We start from the raw sequence: 23,043 nt of genomic DNA, 5'->3' as shown, positions 1-23,043 counted from the left end.
TACCTTAATAATTAAGTATCTAAGCCAACTGTGGTGGTGTACACTTTTAATCCCAACCCCTTGGAGGCTGGAACAGGCAGATCCTTTTATTATATTTTTTATTTTTAATTTCTTTCAAGACAGGGTTTCTCGATGTAGCCCTGGCTGTCCTGGAACTCACTCTGCCTCTGGTCAGGCAGACTTTTGAATTCAAGACCAACCTGGTTTACAGAATGAGTTCCACGACAGCCAGGGCTACACAGAAAAACCCTGTCTTGAAAAACCCAAAACATAAAATAAAATAAATAAAAAGTATTCAGTAAAAATACTGAAAATATATTATATATTATGGTAGTTTGAATGAAAATGGCCCCCATAGGCTCATATGGAGTGGCTCTGTTTGAAAGGATTAGGATGTGTGGCCTTATTGGAGGAAGTGTGTCACTGTGGGAGGGTTCACAAGCTCAAGCCAGGCCCAGTGTCACTCTCTCTCCTCACTGCCTGAGGATTCAGATGGAGAACAGTCAACCACCTCTCCAGCACCATGTCTGCCTGTATGCCACCATGCTTCGCACTATGATGGACTAAACCTCTGAACTGTAAGCCAGCCCTCAATTAAATGTTCTCTTTTATAAGAGTTGCTGTGGTCATTGATCTCTTTATAGCAAATAGAACACCGACTAAGGCATATATATATACACACACACACACACACACACACACACACACACACACACACACACATATATATACACACATCAATAATTGCATTTCCAACTTAACTTTAATATCATTATAATAATTTTACTTATCTGATATAAGCCTAAAATACAAAAGCTCACTTACTCTTCCTCAAAGATCAATATGCAAGATATTTGGTCTTACTCTTAAAAAAAAAAAAAAATCTGTGTTTCTGTCAACAGTTAGCCATTCCATTTTGTGAAGAAACGAATCATTGAGAATTATTTTCTGCAGCCTTGTTCTGAATTATATATGTATATATTATTTTATTTTATTATATATTTTAAAAGACATGCTCTCTCTATGTAGCTTTAGTGTCCTGAAACTTGGTATGTAGACCAGGCTGACTTCCAACTCAGAGATCTGCCTGCTTTTGCCTCTAAAGTACTGAGACTAAAGGCAAGTGCCTAACAAGCATATTTTTAATCAAGTGTGTGTGTTTTTAAATTTTCTTAGAAAGCATCGCACCCAGTCTGCACTTTAAATATGACAAATGTGCATACTGGCCATCAGAGAAGAATGTGGGAATTATAAATTTCATAACTTTAGAACGAGAGGGCCCAATAAAGACTATTTTTGACATACTTCCTGGTTCTACATTTGAAGAAAGGAGCTCAAACTGCTTATAGAGGTCACCCCATAACTTCATTCCCCATCCCCCACTTCCTCAAATCCAGAGGCATCTCTTTCTACAGCTGTCTCCTAAGGAAATCTCCAAGAGAATTACTGATGCTTTCTTAATGAGTAATGTCCTCCTGGGGATAAGGGCTGTTTAGGGCTTTGGTCTCCTAACTTCAGGCATTTCTTAGCCTTCCTTCTGCTTCTCCCCATCACTACCTTGCATTAACAAAACAATTCAGGCCAAACATAGTAGCCTGGCCTGCAATTTCAATACTCTCGGGAGGCTGAGACAGGAAGATCATGAGTTAGAGATAGCCTGAGATACACTGAAGTTGAAGCCAGCCTGGACTATAGTCCAAAATGCCTGCCTCAGATAAACCATGGCAGCACACATCTTTAAGCTTAGTACTTACGAGGAGGAAGGAGGTTCACAAGTTCAAACAAAAACTAAATAAATGAATGAGTGAGTTAATTAAATAAAATAATTTGCTCATTTTGTCTTTCATCTAACAACCATTTCTTGGCTCCAATTATGTGTGACAAGGTTAATTCCTGGGCTTAATCCAAGGATTAAGACTTACCTTTACCCCAGCTGACAGGCTCATGACATTTTAACAGGGCTTTCAGAGTCTGGAAAAGCTCCCTAACGGGTATGTAACAATTTACAAAGTTTAGTGTTGGAGAAAAGTAAGGTATAGGGCAGTATGCCATTCACTAGAAGGAAGGAGGAAGAGGAAACAAGGCATGTGTACACAAACTAGAAGGCACATGCACACTAGTATAGGGATAAAACAGCACCAGGCCCGTGGCTCATGCTTGTAATCCCAGCACTGGGGAGGCTGGGGCAAGAGGGCTATTTTGAGTTTGAGGCCAGCCTGGGTATAAATTGGGACATTGCCTCAAACAAACAAACAAACAAACAAACAAACAAAAACAAGGAAAATTTAAAAACCTATGGTTTGAAGGAGAATTTTTGTGAATTTACCGTCAATTCCTACCTTACACTGAACTACACATAAAAATAAGGGACTCCTTTCCTTCATAAATTCAAAGAGGCTCAGTCTATGAACACGCAGCTGCCTCCGTCATCTATGGTTGTCCTGAAGCCTCATGGTTTCCTTGTCGGCTCGTCGCATAGGCCATCACCTTCTAGGCACAAGCCTCCTGGGCCCACTGCAGCAGCCCAAGTGAAGACACACATTCCATCTGCACTTAAGGTCTGAGAAATGACTGGGTCCCTACAGCTACACGGAACTGTGTGGTGTTAGGTCTGAACTGTCCTCTCATCTGCACTAATCCAAAAGTGCATGTTTATCCTGACAATGGTTCTGTGTTCACCTTTAACAATGAAAGTGCACCTATGTACTGTGTGAGGAAACAGAACAACAGTCTGAAAGTTAGACTCAGGAGAAAATACACAACTTCCAGATTTCCCAAGGGATTTTTTACGACTTCTTGTCTTCCTGTGTCTTAAAAACTCTTTGTAACTTACTCTCTGCAGATATATATATATATATATATATATATATATATATATATATATATATATGAGAATTTATGGAAAACAAGCATTATCAGTTATTAATTGGTAATGATATGATTGTAATAAGCTACATTCAAAAACAAAACACACTGGGCACTTAAATTCAACCCTAACTAGGCATAGTGGTGTACACCTTTAATCCCAGGACTCTAAAGACAGAGGTAGGGGCAGACGAAGGCAGGCCTCTGTGAGTTCCAGGCTAGTCAGAGCTACATAGTGAGATACTGTTTCAAACCAAACCAAACCAAAAAAATCAATCAATCAATCAATCAAACAAACAAACAGAAACCCCAACAGTGACACATAACTTTAGGTTCTATGTCAAATGTTTTTCTTGGATTTTTTTTCCCCCATTTACTCCTAACAGTACTGTCATCTAGTATGCTGTTTATTGACTTAGCTGGATTTCTACCTTTCCTAATCCTGTTTATGTTTGGAAGCAGGATGTTTTAAGGCCAGAAGTTCCTCTTCAGGTGGGCTAGCCAACACCAACTGGGACTAAGAGAGCCGACAGAGTGACTTCTGGAAGCCTGTTCTTTGCTTTGCTTTTTGTTTTGTTGAGGCAGGGTGTAGCCCAGGCTGGACTCAAACGTGGCAGGCCTCGTGTTTCAGGCTTTCTAGTTCTGGAGTTACAGGAATAAGCCACAGAATGCCTCCTTAGTGATCTAATTTACATACTAAGTGACACGCCCACCTGTCCTGGTGAGAAGCACCAAACTATAAAAGAAGTGAAAGTGCCGGAGAACTGTCATCCCCAGGGAAACCATAGACATCCCTCCCCTACACTGGCCTACTCTTCCCATTAACCAACTGCAGAAAAGACTGCCTGTCACAGTGATGTCTTCAGACACTGCACAGCACTTTGATCTCAGTCATCCCATTAACCTTCCTTATTCTCCCCCCTCTCCCCTTGCTCCTCCTCTTCTCCCTTCATTTCACTTATCCTAGACCTGTGCCTTTCCCCTACTCAGCATGGCATGAGATCTGTGAGCCCAAGACTCCCTTTTGTCTGTGTTCTGGACACTGAACGAACTTGAGCTCTTCCTACGAAGCTTAATTTTTACCCTCTGGCTTTGTCACACCGGGGTGAGGAAAGAAAGAAAATAAGAGAAAAAGGAGGGGGGGGGGAGGGGAGCCTAGCATGGGGGAAGCTAACAATTTGGGGTTAACACTATCATTCAAATAGACAATGCTATTTCAATTTATAGATAAGAAATCCAATGTCAAAGGCCATAAGATATTTCCTCCAAGGTCACATAGCCAGAAAGGGCGGCATCAGGACCTACAGTAAGCCTGCCAAACTCCTGTGGTTCTTGACTGTCGCATAGCATCATCTCCTTAGTACAAAGTTAGCATGTGCTCCCTCCAAAATATTCCTAAAGATAATCTGTTCCTTTGATTCTTATTTTGCTCTCAATTACAAAGCACCAAGTTGAAATCAAAACCTCAGTGTAAGTGATAATCAGTGTAAGAGTGTTCTAAAAATAATGCTGGCTGGAGTTAGCCTTCAGAAAGAGAGATGAGCAGTACAGAACCAATTAAGCCCAGTTCTGTCAATGACATAGAATACAAGCCATATGGGGTTAGAGGATGTATTCCTGATTAGCAGCAGGACCATGAAGTGTCCTGTGAGTACAGGTTGGCTTGCAGAGCATGGCCGGGATGTGTTGGCATTTTCAACTGTACCAGCCGTGTCTTCCATCAATGCTGACAACTCCATGCTTCCCGAGAGTGCAATGGTTGCCATGACCTTACAGAAAAAAGCACGATCAACTTCATCATAATTATGGGCCCGAGACAGTAAACACCTCTGGTGTACGGCTCAGTTTCTGGAACTGAAAGCACGCCTGTAATGACAGGAAACAACAGGTGCCACTTTCTGACCATGACAGAAGAGCTTTGGGCTCATTCTGCTGTTAAGTGCCACCCGTTCAGGTCAGGAGCCACAGAGTGTGGGGAAAAGGGGGCTGCTCTGACCTTAACAGGTGTATGAATGGCAAATTTTCCTCAGAGGAACATCTTTTTCTTTTGTTGTCCTGGGTTGCTAGCTGTTCAGAGTAAACTGTTCTACACCAATGACAATAAAAGGGATATAGTGATCTGTTTGGGCAGAGCTCGATGAGGAAAGATCTCAATTATTCATTTATTAAGTTCCATACTGTTGAGCAGAACAAAAAACATGGCACACAAAGTCTCTTCTGTGCTCACAAGTCATCTGAATCACCCTGAACATCGTAACTGAAAAACCAAATTAAACCATTTATGTATCTGGGATATATGATGTGATTAATATGAATTATGAAAATTTATTCTAAGTTGCTATGTAACAAAAAGTAATTTAAAGTTATTTTTGCACATCAATTACGCAAATACCTGAACTTTCAAAGTTGGAAATTTCCACATGTCACTGAAGGAAGTTCACTGTCTAATAAAAGAAAACTCTTTAAAATTACAAAATTAAAAGTGTAATTCTAAGGGCATTGCGTGAAACTTCCAGCAGCCAAAGCCATCTTAGAGGCAGGCATGCTATGGTTACTAGCACAGGTGTTTAACTATTCTGTTTCCCCATTCATACAGAATGTTCTCTTTAGTGGTATGGTATTCACAACACAAAGTGTACGCTCTTTTATTATCTGCCTGACATAGATAACTTACCCTAGGTAGGACCTTATTTACAAAGATGTTCTAAAGTAGAAACAGCAGCTGCCGTTGTTAAATTTTAAAAACCCTTTGCATTTTCTATACAACCAGCTGACATATAGCACGCTGGAGATCTTTTAAAGGAAATTATAAAATATAATTTTGTTAACTCAAAAAACACTGATTGTATCTTTTTTATTTCTCTGGGTTAACCCAGTTTTAAAAGAAATTATGAGCTATAATAAAATTGAAAAGTAATTAGGAAAAGAAAACATGGGATTAAAGATCATTAATCTGGGCAGTCTAATTGACAGAAATATTGCTAACTGGAGCCTGGTGCTATACATTTTCATTACACAGATGGGCCCTACCCATGCGACAGCAAAAGGCAATTATCTGTCATGCAGAAGATCTTATTCTCAGATTGTGCGGGTGTTTTCTAACTTCTGTTTTCACCAACAGCTCTGACAATAGGTGAAAAATGGGAGGCGGGATAGTGACATACAGAGACCAAAAGAAATGCGACAGGGCTGGCTAGCTTGGAAGAATAACCAGTATTTCCTCCCAGTGGCATTAATAAAGGAGATAAGATCAATACACAGCGCGCCTGCTCTACAGAGCTCTGAGGACGGGATCTTTTGTGATGGCAAAAATGGGTCTTTCAAACACTCGGGACTTTCTTCGATAAGAAAAGATGGTGGCTGGGTCAAAGCTTCTTTAGGGTGCTCACTAAGCCTGGGGGCAAAGCAGAGTCATCTATTTACCTTGACCCACACTCATCAGAGGCAGGAAAACAGTGAACGAGAGGCCTTGCCCAAGATCCTGTGTGGGGTCTGCAATCCCTAGCAGGGACTCTGTTGGGTGGCTGTCCCTGGAACATCTTGTCACTCGCTGTAGTTCCTCAGACCAGTTTCCTTCTCTGCTACCCTCCTGGCAGTCTTAGCTGCTCTCTGTACTGCCTTGTTTTGAATATAAGATAGCTGCCACCGCATAACTCCGGTCTGTTCCTGCAGTGCTCCCCTGACACCAACGGAGGAGCCAGTGTACTAGCAGAGGGATGAAGAGGTACCCCAGAGCAAATCTCTACTTCTTTCATTGTGAGATGGAATCCTTAGTTCTGTATCTTCACAGTATCCAGAAAAATACTTAGGACAGACTGTCATCGTAAGAACAAATCAAATGCCTCAAAGTGGTACTGCCAGCTTTCTTGTGCCTGCCTTTCCTCTTCTGCAGAGAGGCCAGTCACCACCTTTCTATTTTGGTCTCACTACGGTTCTGTGGGAACTGTGGTTTCTGAGGCTCTAAAATAACCTTCTCATTAGCTTCGCTCAAGTTCATTGTTAACACAAATAGGACAAAGTAGGCGGCCACGCACAGAGAGCTTTAACATTATCAGCCCCGCTCTATTTAAGTTCTGAACAGAAATATTCAAAAGGAAGTGAAAAGAAATCCTTGTTTTTTCATGTCATTAGGATAATGTGCAGATAATACTGTGTATGAGTTTTAAAACAACTGATAGTGTTGAACCTCAGTTCAGGCTGGGGTCCCTGCCATATCCAGGTGGCCACTAGCAGAAGCTTGAGTAATGTGGAAAATATGTCTGTGCAGCTGCTGGCAAAGAAGTGAAGTTATACTTCCTCAGAGGCGGTGACGGAGTTCCTGTGAAGGAAAGCAGTGCTGGTGGACTGAAGGCAGCACTGCTGCCCCCCTCCCCCACACCATGCACTCTCAAGTCCAACCCCGACACTCCCTGGCAGTACTCTTCTCCAGGACTGCCCAGTGAGAGCTCATAAAAATAGAATTAATTCCACCAGGGTCAGGGGCTCGTCTTTCCTGTCCACCTCACGGTGCAATGATGCCAAGGGTGAAGCATTGCCTAAGGAAGAGGAAACAAAGCCAGAGGAAACGACAAGTTACCAATGACTCCAGAGAGCAAGATAGGCTGGTGCTGGCTCCAGCTAAAGGCGGACGGCGGTTGGTCGGTTGCATTATCTTAGTCTCTCCACTGCAGCATTTGCGCACCTCCTGATTTTCACTATGTGCCTTACAAGGGGGAGGGGGGGTTGCAAACATTTTTTTCCATAGAGAGTTTCTGGAAAGCTGGTCAACCTAGGACTAGACTTCTAGCTTTGAAGGAACCTTTCTATATAGTGCCAGATAGGTACTTAGTCTTTTTGTTTGTTCACTTGCTTTGTTGTTTGTTTGTTTAGGTTTTTTGAGACAGAGTTTCTCTGGGCAGCTCTGGCTGTCCAAGGACTCATTCTGTAGACCAAGCTAGACTCAGACTCAGACTCTGCCTCCAAGTGCTGGGATTAAATATGCACCACCATTGGCCAGGTATGTAGTCTTTATGTGACAAATACAGTCTCTTTTGAACCAAACAGCTCAAAAGCAACCACAGACAGTATGTCAACAAATGAGCATGTCTTTGTTCTAATAAGACTTTATTTATAAAAAATGTTGCAGGTTACGGAGATGGCTCAGTGGATAAAGTGTTGGCTGTGCAAGAGTTCAACTCCTCAGACCACGTAAACAGTGCTGCAGCTGCGGTAATCCTAGCACCAGAGAAACAGAGAGTTGGAATTCCTAGGGGAAAGCTTGCTAACTAGACTAGCCAACTTCAGCAGAGACCTTGCTGCAGTAAATAAAGTGGAGCACTATTGAGGTAGACACACACACACACACCCCAAAACACCACCCTCCCAGAATCCCAATAATCTGGATGTGGCGCATAGGCAGCCCAGTCTGCTGACTCCAGGCTGCTCTGAAACACGGACAATGCCGCAGGAGGGATGAAGAAAGCCAAATAACGCTGCTGTGCTGTCAGAAGCCGAGCTGGAAGCTGCTCTGTGAGAGGGGTGGGGGATGGCGGAGTGACGTCACACGGTTAGGGCTGGGCTATAGTTACTCTCTGATCCTCGTGCACGTGCTGCTGACATGGCTGTGAAGACCTAGCACACGCTGTGAGAACTCTTTTGTGAAGTACATAAATTTCTGTATATATTTGGTACTTCAACACATTATTTTTGACTTAGGAGATGGGAATCTACTATGTAGCTCAGGCTTTCCTCAAACTCACAGCAATCCTCCTATCTCGGTCTTCTAAGTGCTTGGATTACAGACGAGCACTACCATGCATGGCTCTAATGAATATTACTTTGAGAAAGAGCTAAATCCAGCCACCCTAGCACTCAGAAGGCAGAGGCAGGAGGATCAGTGCAAACTCGAGGCTGTGGTTTACAGTTTGAGCTTAGTCCAGCCAGTACTGCACAGTGAGTTAGTCCGGCTGGTAAGTGCTTGCCCTGTAAGGAGTTGCAGGCCCAGCACTCATGCTAGAATGAGCTGAGCACAGAGGCACATGCGTGCAGCTCAGTTCTGGGTAGGCAGAGGCAGACCTGGGGAGACGCTCAGCAGTGAAGTGCTTGCTTCCCAAGCGTGAGGACCTGACTGGAACTGAAGAATCCATATTAACAACAACAACAACAACAACCAAATCTGCCATGGTAGCATATACTTAAAACCCTAGCAATGAGGAGGCAGGGCGGATGGTCCCTGAGGCTTCCTGGCAAGGCAGCCCAGCCTCTTTGGTGAAGTGTAGGCAGTGAGAAACCCTGCCTGGCCCCTACCTCTAAAAGGTGAATAGCATCATTCGATGTTGACCTCTGGTCTCCACATGCATGTGCACAGACATGCACACATGTGCACCCCTCCCATGTACACATGAACATGCCTACACATACACACACAAATGGCGGGAGGGCAGGAGATGCTCTAAGAAAGTCATTTTAAGGAAAATAAAGTGGAAATTGGTATACAGAGAGGACAGCATTTAGGCAAAGTGACTAGAAGTCATATAGCATGAAGGACACTGACCACTTTCTTCTAAAAAAATTTTTTCAGTGTGATATTTTTAAAAATTGTGGTAAAAACACATTAAATGCAGCATCTTAACCATTCCTTAGTGCATGGCCCTATAATGTTAGGTGTGCTCACACTGTTGTGAAACATAGCTCTAACCCATTACAGGATTCCTCCTTCCCATGTACCCAGCCCTTGGCAATCACCATCATGTACAACATTTTATTATCCATTTATCTACGGTAGCTGCAGGCTCCTGCCACCTCTGGGAAACGGCTGCTGAACCATGTCCCCAGAACATCTGGACTCTGCTACACTATACCCAGGTATACGCACCGCACTGTTCTTTCTATATGGCTAAACTTGTCTTTTCATTAACTTCTGAACAGGATAGTCTTTAGTAGTGTTATTGTTTTATAACACTTGTGTTTCAATTGCATTTATCTTTTGCCTATCATGGAGCGTGCAATGCACAGTATCTCTTTGAGAGTGTGCTTTGAATCTTTGGGGCCTATCCTAAAAATGAACTGATGAATTAAAGGGAATACTGCTATTTATATGAATGCTTGCCTGAACATATATAAATGCATGCCTTGTGCCCATGGAGGTCAGAAGAGGGCATTAGATCCTCTGGTACAGGAGTTACAGGCAGTTGCTAGCTGCCATGTGAGTGTTGGGAACCAAACCACAGTCCTCTGCAAGAGCAGCTAATGCAACAATTGCTCTTAACTGCCAAGCCATCTCTCTGGCCCATCCAGTTTTAATTTTTAAGGAGCCTGAACAAAGGTTTCTATAGTGGCTGCACCATTCACACAAGATGTGCACAAGGGCTCTTGTTTTAACACTTGTCACTTTCTAGTAGTTTAGTAGCAGCCCAAGACAAGCTTCAAGCCATATTTATGAAGTTGTCAAGTCCTTCTCTGATTAAACTCTAAATGCAAAGTCTCCCAAGAAAACTGCTTTTGGTCTCTGCTAAAACCTTAGCCTGGGCTACGAAGGTGGCTCAGTGGGGAAGGCGCTTGCTGTACAGCCAGGGAGACCTGAGTTAGGATTCCAGCTGTGGCAGAACGCTTCTGTGACCTCGGAGTTGGGCGTGGGGCAGAGCCAGAGCCCACTGTCTAGCCAGTCTAGATGAAATGGTGAGCTCCAGGTTCCAGGAGAGACTTGGTCTCAAAAAACTAGGGTGGAGAGCGAAAGAGAAAGACACTTGAAATTGATCTCTGACCCCCACACAGGTACACATGAGTGAGTGCCCTGGTACACACATATGTGGGCATGTTTGTGTACACACACAGCCCATGAGACAGACAGACAGACAGACACACACACACTCACTCTCACTCACTTATCCTAAAAGACTAACAATATTTTAATATGACGTTTTCTTTTTGTTAGAAGTTTCTAACAAGTGAAGTGCACAATAGCACACTCAAAGTGGTGTAGCTAGAAGAAAAATTTAAAAGTTATATTTTCATATCTTGCTTAAAATGCCACCCATATGTATATCTTCCAGAAAAAGCAATATGACTACCAAAAGACCAATTATAGGGTGAATACATAATTTATTTCATTAATTTTGGTTCCACTACAAGGGAAGAACTGGGAATCCCACCAAAAGTGGCAAATGGGTTGACTGGCTGGGGTGGAAGCTAAGAACTCTCAAATGCCCTGACATCAGAGGAGCCCAGCTTTACCTTGGTCTTCTGGAGGGACTCGGGTGGCTGAGTTTTCCTCTACTTTTCTTCTAGCTTCGTCTTCTTCTTCTTTAGACCACTGCATGTAGTCCCTAGTAAGAAAAAAAAAAAAATCATGTTTGACAAGTGGAGAAGGCAGCGACCATGTGGCCGAGGACTCCAGCTCACATTCTAGGTTAAGGCAAACATATGTGGTACAAACTGACTCCATGTCAAACGGACTCATTTTGTGTTCCTGGTGCTAAGTGCCGCCCTGCAACGCCTACAGGCTTTCTGTTCAAGTCTGGCTGAGACTTTGGGAAATGGCTGCTTTAGTCATGTCCTCGGAGCACTCCACGCATTGCTGTAGACGAGGCAGCCACCTTTGGGAAATGGCTGCTTTAGTCATGTCCTCGGAGCACTCCACGCATTGCTGTTTGAGGGCTAATGTGGCGCGTGCTGCTCTAGGGATAAACATGCTGCCGTCTGTCAGCATCAGAATGGGACAATCCTTAGCAGGATGCTCCTGCTATGACACACATTTGGATATTCTGCCAGAAATGTTGAGTCACACACATGTCCACATGCATGTGTGTGTGTTTTTCTTATGTGGACGTGTGGAGGTCAACATCAGGTGTCTTCCCCAGCCACTCTATATCTCACTTTTTGAGGGTCAAGATTCTCACTGGACCAGCATCCAGCAATTTGGCTAGACTGACTGTGCAGTCAGCAGTCTCCACACACCCCAGCACTGAGATACAGGCCCTTTACATGTGGGTTCTAGGGACACAAACTCAGGTGCTTACTCTGCATGGCAAGCACTTTACCCACCGAGCCATCTCCTCAGCCCCAAGAGGCAAGTTTAAAACATTTAGTTCTTCTCTAAATTTTCAAAGTAATTTGTTTTTTTTTTCTTATAAGCTACCTTAAATTTCTGAAATAGACTAACTTATATTTAAATGAAATATGTTTTTTTGTTGGTGCTGTTTTGTTTGATACAGATCTCATTGTGTAGGCCAGGCTGACCTCAAACTTATGGCAATGTGTTCCAGCCTACCAAGTGCTGGGATTACAGGTGTGCGTCACCATGTAGCCAAGTGACAGAGAACTTGATGTGGGATGTAAAAGGTTCATTTTTCTTTAATCTCTCACTTTATGTATTTTTAGTTTCAGAATTTATTCTCTTTGTATGAGATCATAGTATTTTGTGCTATAAAAATTTTCTTATTACATATCATGTATGAGGCCCTAGGTTCAAAGCCCAGAACCACAACAAAAGAGGAGAAGGAGGAGGAAGGAAGGAGAGGAGGAGGAGGAGGGAGAGGAGGAGGGAGAGGAGGAGGAAGAGGAAGGAGAGGAGAAGGAAGAGGAAGAAGAGGAGAAGGAAGAGGAAGGAGAGGAGGAGGAAGAGGAAGGAGAGGAGGAGGAGGAAGAGGAAGGAGAGGAGGAGGAAGAGGAAGAGAGGAGGAGGAAAGGAGGAGAGAGAGAAGAGGAGGAGGAGAAGGAAGAGGAAGGAGAGGAGAAGGAAGAGGAAGGAGAGGCGGAGAAGAAGGAGGAAGGGAGGAGGAAGAGGAAGGAGAGAGAAGGAAGAGAGGAAGGAGCGGAGAGGAGAGGAAGAGAAAGAGGAGGAGGAGAAGAGAAGGAAGAAGGAGAGGAGGAGGAGGAGGAAGAGGAAAGAGAGGAGGAGGAAGAGGAAGGAGAGGAGGAGGAAGAGGAAGGAGAGGAGGAGGAAGAGGAAGGAGAGGAGGAGGAAGAAGAGGAAGGAGAGGAGGAGGAAGAGGAAGGAGAGGAGAAGGAAGAGGAAGGAGAGGAGGAGGAAGAGGAAAGAGAGGAGGAGAAGGAAGAAGGAGAGGAGGAGGAGGAGGAAGAGGAAAGAGAGGAGGAGGAAGAGGAAGGAGAGGAGGAGGAAGAGGAAGGAGAGGAGGAGGAAGAGGAAAGAGAGGAGGAGGAGGAAGAGGGAGAGGAGGAGGAAGAGGAAGGAGAGGAGGAGGAAGAGGAAAGAGAGGAGGAGGAGGAAGAGGGAGAGGAGGAGGAGGAGAAAGAGGAAAGAGAGGAGGAGAAGGAAGAAGGAGAGGAGGAGGAAGAGGAAAGAGAGGAGGAGGAGGAGGGAGAGGAGGAGGAAGAGGAAGGAGAGGAGGAGGAGGAAGGAGAGGAGGAGGAAGAAGGAGAGGAGGAGGAAGAGGAAGGAGAGGAGAAGGAAGAGGAAGGAGAGGAGAAGGAAGAGGAAGGAGAGGAGGAGGAAGAGGAAGAAGAGGAAGGAGAGGAGGAAGAAGGAGAGGAGGAGGAGGAAGGAGAGGAGGAGGAGGGAGAGGAGGAGGAAGAGGAAGGAGAGGAGAAGGAAGAGGAAGGAGAGGAGAAGGAAGAGGAAGAAGAGGAGGAGGAGGAAGGAGAGGAGAAGGAAGAGGAAGGAGAGGAGAAGGAAGAGGCAGGAGAGGAGGAGGAAGAGGAAGGAGAGGAGGAGGAGGAGGAAGAGGAGGGGGGCATCTTCTTGGAATGGAAGCCACCTCCATATGTCCTCCAATGAGCCGGTTTTCTAAACAACCAGACGCCTTCATACTCAACTCCCCTATCTCTTACTGACACTGTCTTAGTCAGGCTTTCTCCTGCGGTGATGAAACATCATGAGCAAGGTGACCTGGAAAGTTTTATTTCACTTACATTTCCAGGTGACAGTCTATCACTGAGGGAAGTCAAGGCAGGAACTCAAACAGGGCAGAACCTGGAGGCAGAAGCTCATGCAGAGGCCATGGAGGATGCTGCTTACTGGTTTGTTCCTCGTGGCTTTCTCTGCCTGGTTTCATAGAGAACCCAGGACCACCAGCCAAAGATGGCATCACTATCCTTCACAGTGGCCTGCGCCCTCCCCCAGCAATCACTAACTAAGAAAATGCCCTCCAGGTTTGCCTACTTCCCGGATCTTCTGGAGGTGCTTTCTTAATTGAGGCTCCCTACTCTCAGATGACTTTAGCTTGTGCCAATTTGACATACTACTAGCCAGCACAGATACCTACGAGAAAAAATGGGGCAGGGATGAAGGCTAAGACAGGCAGACCCCTGGAGCTCACTAGCCTCCATATACATGCACATACATACGTGGACCTCTAAACACATTTCAAACACACACATGCACACAGAGAGAAACCCTGACACTGTTATCATGTGGTATTTGTAATCATCTGAGCAATGAAAAGGGAAAATTACATTCTTGGCGGCTCACAGTGACTGACAAGCATTAACTGAGCAGTTGGCACGATCATAACCACTATAGGAACCACTGCCATTCATTATTTATTACAGTGTCAGGCATCACGCAGAGCACGTTTCACATATATTTGTCTTATTTGATTTTTTCCAAAACTTCCACGAAACGGTTATAATCCTGCTCCTCTTCTATGGGAAACAGAGATTATATAGCCAGGCAGAAACTTAATTCAAACCCAGATCTGGGTCATGTCAAAGTCCATCTTCCTGTAGTCCATCGGTAACTACCAAGGTTGCTGGTGGTACAGGGGTGGGGGCTGAGGGGTGGGGGTGTTAGACTTACTCCTTAGAGAAAAGGGAATGGTGATGCAGTGGCACGGATGGGTGGAGATGGTAGCTCAGTCAGCTGATGTCTGGGAAACCAGGGAAGAACAGAAAGGTGGGTTTGGGCATGGGGTGGAGCATAGACGGCGGGGCAGCTACTCTTCCTGGTAAGAGGATGGGACTACAGACAATACATACGGGGAGCAGTGAAAGCGTCCATGTTGACAGGTTCTCTTTGGTGGGTGGAATTGGGGGCTGGGTAGATGATGAGTGGGAGGAGCTGCAGGAGAGCAGCCAGACTGCAGTGGTCCAGGGGCCACGGAGAACAGGAAGGAAGAGTGCAGAGAGACACTGGATAATCTGTTGTTGTGGCCTTGACAAAGCTACCCACTGGGGAAGAGTCAGGCCTGACTGTGGACACATCACCGTGAACATCTAGGAAAGCAGGGGTAAGTGACGGAACAAAGAGTCACCTTGGGTGAGACGCCTGGTTCTGTGCTAAGTGGTGTTTATGCAATCAGATATGTGAGTATATTCCAGTGACCTAGTTACCTGGCTATAAATACCCCTACTGAAAGGGGAGAAACTGGTTCATGCTTTCCTCTCCCTGCCTCCCCACCAACTTAAAAAAAAAAAAGGAGAAAAGAAAAAGAAAAAAAAAAAAAGTCAGTATCTTGCTATGAAGCTAGGCAGGTTCCAACTTGTAGCAATCCTCCAGCCTCAGTCTCCTGAATGCTTGAATTACAGACACAAACTACTACCCAGGTCTGTTCTTAAAAAAAAAAAAAAGATGCTGGGGTCTCCAGGAGAGAGAGAGAGAGAGAGAGAGAGAGAGAGAGAGAGAGAGAATGAATTTCACATAAAATTTAACTACAAGTATATTTTAAAAAACCCAATCACAAACCAAACTATCACTAAGCGTCTTTGTCATTTGTTTTAAAGAATGGAACTGGACCAGACTTTTATTTTCACTTAGTTACTACAGAGGTGTGACCACAATATAACCTGGGGCTGGCAACTGTACTTTGCGTTCTATTTGTATGTACATACATAGAGACTTGATGTGACAATTGTGACACTAAAATCAACAAGTCAGACATTCATTTTTACTTTTTTGGTTTTTCGAGACAGGGTTTCTCTGTGTAGCCTTGGCTGTCCTGGACTTGCTTTGCAGACCAGGCTGGCCTCAAACTCACAGCGATCTGCCTGCCTCTGCCTCCCAAGCGCTGGGATTAAAGGTGGGCACCACCACTGCCGGGCCAAGTCAGTCATTTAAAAATTAGCATTACTAAGACTGAGGATGAGTTAATTATCTATAATTTCTACAGTAAAAAAAAAAAAAAAAAAAAAAAAACAACAACAAAAAAAAACAGAACAATTTCGGTGTGTATGTAGGGTGGCTCATGCCTGTAGCCCCGAATACTCAGAAGACTGCGGCAGGAGAATTTCTTAAGTCCAGCAGCCACTCTGGACAGCACAGCGAGACCCCATTTCCTAAAGGGCAACATCAACAACAATAAAGACAGGAGGCTCAGTATTTCAAGGCTAGCCCCAGCTACAGAGTGAGTTTGAGGCTCTATCTAGAGAGCCTGTTTCAAAACAAACCTTCATTTAGTGTATAGCATCAGGCCCCAAGACAGTGAGAGTACACGTGGCCTTTAAAGCATTTGTCTCAGCTGTTGAGTTTAACTTCCTATTTCTTGACTGATCGGTTTGGTTATTTATTCTCCTTTTATGTTGCTTCACCTTCCTGACTTCTGAAGTGAGGAGAGCATCATACACATGCTTTGAGGAACAGCGTTCCCCACTGCACAGTTACCCACAGCAGCTATAGATGTCCCTGCTGTGTTTGCAGGGACACTCTCCAGACCCGCTGCTTTACAGCAGCTCTTGCCAGCAGACATTGGATTCCTCTGCAGGAAAACCCAACAGCCAGCAGCAAGGATGAGTCAAGCTTTTATGTAACAAACGCAACCACAGAATTCAGGCAAGCGAGTAGTCAGCGAACCAAAGAACCAGCCATTTAACAGCCAATGGAAAAGTAGTTTCTACTGCTTGGCTCATAAATTGCACACGCTGGAATTTATTATAACAAAGTATCTCAAAAGAAAAGTGAAGTTCTGTGCAAGAAAATCGCCATACAAAGAGGTTTGTGGAAACACTAGATAGAATAGCAAGAACATGGAGGAAACCTCAGTGTGGTAGAAATCAGTTCAAGGTCTTAAAGAAAGACGCTGCGTGCCAATTGACGTGTCTCTGGAAACTTTATATCTGATCAGAAGGGAAGAGCAAAGGCACCAGGGTGAGGGGACCCAGAGCTGGGAGTTCTTTTGCTTGTTTGTTTGTTTACTCAGCAACAATCTTTGTGCTATATTTCTGAGAATTCACAGATATTTTATTTAATACATGTAATCTGAATTAATAACTAATGGTTTCATTATTCTTTTGAAATGAGCAAATATAAAAAAATATATACACATATAACATAAACATATGTATCTGGGGGGCTGCTGGGTTTTTTTGTTGTTGTTGTTTTTTGTTTTGTTTTGTTTTTTGAGACAGTCTCCTACGTAGCCCTGGCTTGCCTAGAACTCACTATGTAGATCAGGCTGTCTTAAATTCACAGAGATCCACCTGCCTCTGCCTCTTAAGTTCTGTAATTCAAGGTATGCATCGCTGGTTTAAACAAAACTTTTTTTTTTTTTCAAGACAGGGTTTCCCTATTTAGCCTTGGCTCTCCTGGACTCACTTTTATAGACCAGGCTGTCCTCGAACTTAGAGATCTGCCTGCCTCTGCTTCCTGAGTGCTGGGATTAAAGGTATGCGCTACCATGCCTGGCTACAAAAAAAAAAAAAAATTTATTTTTTTTTTGAGACTGGGCTTTTCTGTTACACACAGCCTTGGTTGTCCTGGACTCTCTTTGTAGACTAGGCTGGCCTAGAACTGTCTGAGATTTGTCTGCCTCTGCCTCCCAAATGCTGGGATTAAAGGCATGCACCACCGTGCCCGACAAACAAATATTTTAAATGTCCATTTTAATTTCTACTATGAAAAATATCAAAAAGCATAGCTCCATGTGTCCCTCCATGACTTAAGAGTATAAAGGAGGTCCTATGACCAAAGTGTTTGAAACTACTGGCCTAGAATAACCCCTAAAACTATACAAAAATGTACAGCTAAAAAGTTGGTACAGAGAATGGAATACAAAGTATTCAATTTCTTCAGAGTAAGGCAGGAAAAAGGGAGCAGAGCAAAAAAGAAGAAAAGATAAGTGAACAGAATTTTAATTTAAAAACTTAGGATGTGCAAAGAAGTCCCATGGAGCCTACTGCTCTATGAGCGTGCTCATAAAACATATATACATATACGCTCCATACCTAAAGTTTCAACGGAGGCGTCCTACATAGCTTAATAATGCCAATCCCAGAAGCTATGGGTGATCAAATAAAACTCCCAGTGCCAGGTCTCTGGGATGCCTCCATGAGTGGGTCAGGAAGGCCTCAGCGACCCCCAAAACAATACAGGCTATTGCCAGCTGTCTTGGCTTCTCACTAGACCTACATACTAGGCCTATGGCTGAAATCAGCATACACCTTAGTAGTAGGACAAGGAAAAATCAAGCCGAGACTGAACTGGAGGTTTCGCCCCTGCCTGGCAGCGTGCATAGAACCAGCATAGGCTATTATGTAGTTAGCAGAGGGAGAAAAGATATTAATGGTCTCACCTAGATGACATGTGCTATAAGACTAACCTACCAGGCAAGATATGCCTGCTCACTGGGATAACAGTGCTATGAGGATTACGAGGGACCGACTGCTTTTTTGTTTTGTTTTGTTTAGATTTGAGGCTCCTTCATAGGAGGGAATTCATGCCTAGTACTGTGTGAACGTGACCAAAAGACCATGGCTGGGCAGGTCACAGGGGCCCTTCCCTTCCCTTGGGAACTACTGGAAAATAGGAAGTCACTGTCTTCAGTGCTGCAGTCACTGGTGAATTGCCCATGCGTCAAGGGACAGCTACCCCTGTGCTCAGGAAGAAGGCCCGTACACAGTGGGTCACAAAAAAACAACGGCGTCTCAAAGACTCAAAAATAGGACGGGGGCCTGTAAGAAGGAGAGAGGTTAATGAGGGTGGGTGTGGGGGTGAGAGAGGGTGGAGGGTGAGTGAGATCAGAATGTGCTGCATACATGTAAGAAACTGGATCAGAGTGTGTTATGTGCATGTATCAAACTGATAAAAAATACATTTAGCAATAAAGAATTAAAATTCACATTACAGAACTGCTATCTTTTAAAAAATTTTTTTCATTTGTCCACTTTTGTAGCCTCCCTTGTTGCTTCCCAGTCCCATCCTCCCTCCCTTGTTCCTCCCTCTTTCTGTCCCCCTTAAAAGGGTAAGAGCCTTCTTTCCCTATCACCTGACCTCAGCCTATCAAGTCTCACCTGGACTGCCTGTATCCTCTTTCTCTGTGGCCTGGCCAGGGGGAAGTGACCAATGAGTGGGCACCAGAGTCCATATCAGAAGTAGGTCCTACTTCCCAGGAGACTGTGCTGCCTATCTGAGCAGGGTGTCTAGGTCCTCACCATGCATGGCCCTTGGTTGGTGCATCAGTCTCTGCAGCAGCCTCCCCTCCCCCAACTTGGTCTCCTTGTGGGGCTCCTGCAGGACTGCTATCTTATGTGTCTCTTCTTTTTATTTTCCTTCTTTTCTTTGGTGTGTAAATTAAATGTATTTAAAAAGGTTTCTTAGTCAGGTGTGACTGTACACGCCTGTAATCCCAGCATTTGGGGAGGCAGGGGTAGGAGGGTCTCTATGAGTTTGAGGCCAGCCTAGTCTACAAAGTGATTTCAAGATGGCCAAAGCTACACAGAGAAATCATGTCTCAAAAAAATAAAAAACTAAAACCAAAACCAATCGAACAAACAAAAAGCCAAATAGTCTGTAAAAAAATCTGACATACGTGTCTCTCTGCTTTATACTAATCAAATAAGACTAATACTTCTCAAAACAGTATGCAAACTAAGTGCTTGAAATTATAACTATTCTAGTTCATCAAACTAAGATGCTATTATTTTTCTGTACCTATAAGAGAAAAAAAAAAAAAAACCTCCAATTACAACTGTAAGATGCCACCAACTGTAAGAAGTGTCATGATTTCAGAGACATTAATTAGTGTAAGAGTGTGATTCCCAGAATGGGTGAGCTGCAAATGTTACAGGTGCATGAGCTAATAAGTGGACTATTTTCAATTAAATCTTCTTTTCCACTATTTATGCTAATTGACTCCTGGACGCCCACTTCTCTTTTTAGACATATAAATATCCCCATTGATTATTGTTATTAGTAAGTCAGTTTCTTACTTAGGATGAAATGGCTAACAGATATAATGTGGAAAACTCTGAGGCACAAGGGGATGGAGGTGAGCCTGAGGTAGCCAGCAGCCTCGATCTTTCTAACTAAATATTTACGGGGAATCATATTACACATTAGGCGCTGAGCTGTGCATCATTGATGAAGATGACGGAGTGAAAGATAAAATTGTTGAGGGGCTCTGATCTGTACTAAAGAATATACAGTGGCCCACCAAGAGATAAAAAGGTGGCAACAGGTAAGGGGTATTCTTCCCTTAAAATTAAAGCTCAACCAACGCCATGAATGTAAAATGTAGCTTGTACATTCTCCAGAGCTAGGGGCAATAAGGTAGGAGAACTGAACATCTGAGGCCAGCCTGAGCTGTACAATGAGATCATGCCTCAAACAAACACCAGAAAAGCAGAAAAACAAGACAAGGTTCTTCCATGCCACTCCCTCTCCTTCTCACCAGGTCCCTGTCCTCAACCTCACTCACTCATCTGCTCTCTAGCTCTAAAAGTTACTTTGTGTTTTCTAGAATAGTATAGAGGGCACCCTGCACTGTAGGAACAAAATTCAAACACACAGGTTTGGACTGCAACTAACCACACATAACTGAAGTGAGAGGAGACTATTAACTATATTCTCCATCCATAGAGCCTTTTACTCATAGAAGTTTAAAGTTCATCTGTGTTGTGTATATTTTTCTATTTTTTAAGTTTATTTTATTTTATTTGTTTTTTTGAGACAGGGTTTCTCTGTGTAGCCTTGCCTGTCCTGGACTCTCTTTGTAGACCAGGCTGGCCTTGAACTCAAAGAGATCCACCTGCCTCTGACTCCCAAGTACTGGGATTAAAAGTGTGTGCCACCACTGCCTGATTATTTTTTAATTGTTTTATTTATGCGTATGTGTGTTTGCCATGTGTGTAAGCACCTATGGAGGCCAGAAGATGGTGGTGTATCCTCTGGGGCTGGGGCTACAGATGGTTATGAACTGCTCAACGTGGGTGCTAGGAACTGAACTCAAGTCCTCTAGAAGAGCAGCAAATGTTCTTAACTGCTGAGCCATTTCTTCAACCCCATGAGGTGTGCAGCAATAGTAGGTGCACAGTTAACTTTTCACGGCACTGCGACATGATATTCCAAAATAGTTTTGTCACTTTGTATTATAACCAGCAGTATAGAAAGTTCTAGTCCTCCATATTCTTACCAACACTGGGATGCTTGGCATTTTGCATTTTGGAACATTCTAATGAGTGTGAAGTTGGATTTCATTCTGACCCTAATTTACATTTCTCTAATGACTAGTTATACTGGCCATCTTTTCCATGTGCATATTTCCTGTCTGTGTATCTTCTTTGGTAAAATGATAAAATCTTTGTTCATTTTTATTGGCTTGATTTTTTTATTATTGAACTTTGAGAACTTAAAAAAATTCTGATCCTAAATTCATGATCATCAGTAAAAAGGAACAAACATTGATATATTGATCAGGATGGATAAACTTCAGAATAATTATACTAAGTAAGGCCAGGCATGTATGACTTCTTAAATAAAGTATTAGCAGGTGGAAATTAACTCAGAAGCTATTCAGCATATTCTTCTCTCTTTCTTTTCCTTATTTTGTGGGTAAAATTTCCTAGATACTGTATTGTTTTCAAAGCCCTTTTCATCTCTTCTTGCAAGCTACATTTTGGAGTCTGGTACTGTGGCTTTTCTCCATTTCTCTGTAGTCTGAGGAGGAGTGAGGATGAGTGGGGTCGGCAGAGGAGGGCCACTGACGGACCTCATTGGCTAACAGGCAGTCTTTATGAGGGCCTCAGCGTGCTCTGCCCCTTGTTTTGTCAAGTGATCTTTTAGTGAAGTGTTTTTCTCTGTGTTCTTAAGCAGCTGAGCATCCCACTACAGCAGGAAGTGCATATTCTACATGGGGTCATGAGGCTGCAACACTGAACACTGCACCCCCAAGAACAGGCAAGCCCTAGGATTTAATAGTTCCAGGGAGTTCTCTAGATAAATTGGTGGCATATCTATTAGGCAAAGCCAGTAATCTCCTTAAAAGTGCTCAGTAGGAGTCTCTGAGGAGAGCTCAGACTGTACAGCAGGCAATACTAGCGAGTCAGGCCTCCCTCGGTAGCCTCCTCGGAACATCTTCAGCCCTGTCACACGCCCCATCTTCCCCAGCAGTGAAATCTGTAGTCTAGGCATTTGAGTAGCTTCTTGGATCTTAGCTAGGATCAAGCATGGCATTTGGACATTTGAAGCTGACTGTCCTCTCAAAGCTTATCTAAAATATCTACGTAATCTTTTTTTTTTCCCCCCCCAAAATAAACTATGAGTTTCTATCAGTGACCTAAGTTCAGAACTTCAAAATCAAATTCTTCATTTCCTTTGTTCTGCCACCTTCTCCTTACGGACCCTTTATAGTCTTTCTCGTGGCTCTTTCCTACAGCCGATCTGTCCAGGGTACTGTCAGCAAATAGTCTCTACAATGTCATCTCTCTTTAGAGACTCTGTGATGTCCTGAATATCAGCTCTGAATCCAGCACTACAGGCGACCCTGATCCTACCCCACCTTTGTCCTATACCACTCAACCTTATCTGTCACTGATCTCCTGAAGATCTTAAGAAAGAAAGAAAGAAAGAAAGAAAGAAAGAAAGAAAGAAAGAAAGAAAGAAAGAAAAGCATACAATCTTATTTACCATTTCCTGAAAATGCCTTGTGTATCTTTGTTTTATATTTCTACCCAGCATGGATGCCCTTGCTCCAGATATGCTATATTTATCAACAAATATTTTGGGGAAGTGGAGGGTAGAGATGACCTTGCTTTGTAGCTCTAGCTAGCCTGTACTTAATATATAGAGCAGGTCTGCCTGAGAGATCCACCTGCCTCTACCTCCCTAGTGCTGGGATTAAAGACTTGTACCACCACACTTGGCTCTCAACAAATACTTTTGTGTTAGATACTGTCCCAAGTATGGAAGGCAAAATAAACAATCCTAATTTCAGATTTTCCCAATTGAAGAAATTTTCCTAGATGGGCATGGTGGCTCGCCCTGTAATCCCAAAACTTGGGAGTGGGGAACAAGAAGGTCAAAGGGTCAAGGTC

The 23,043-nt window shown here is 43.6% G+C and overlaps 1 protein-coding gene across 1 annotated transcript in view; it reads right to left on the bottom strand.

Moving 5' to 3' along the window:
- The window catches only part of Mettl8 (methyltransferase 8, methylcytidine), an 81,204-nt gene that overhangs the window by 15,297 nt on the left and 42,864 nt on the right, over positions 1 to 23,043 (bottom strand). The window contains exon 3 of the mRNA XM_051166525.1: positions 11,077 to 11,168. Within this exon, the coding sequence (XP_051022482.1) occupies positions 11,077 to 11,168 (92 nt within the window). The remainder of the gene's footprint in view (positions 1 to 11,076; positions 11,169 to 23,043) is intronic.

This window comes from Acomys russatus, chromosome 24, assembly GCF_903995435.1.
Source record: "Acomys russatus chromosome 24, mAcoRus1.1, whole genome shotgun sequence".
In the NCBI taxonomy this organism is placed as follows: Eukaryota; Metazoa; Chordata; class Mammalia; order Rodentia; family Muridae; genus Acomys; species Acomys russatus.
Note: the sequence above shows the minus strand (reverse complement) of the source record. Positions and strands in the feature narration are given on the sequence as shown.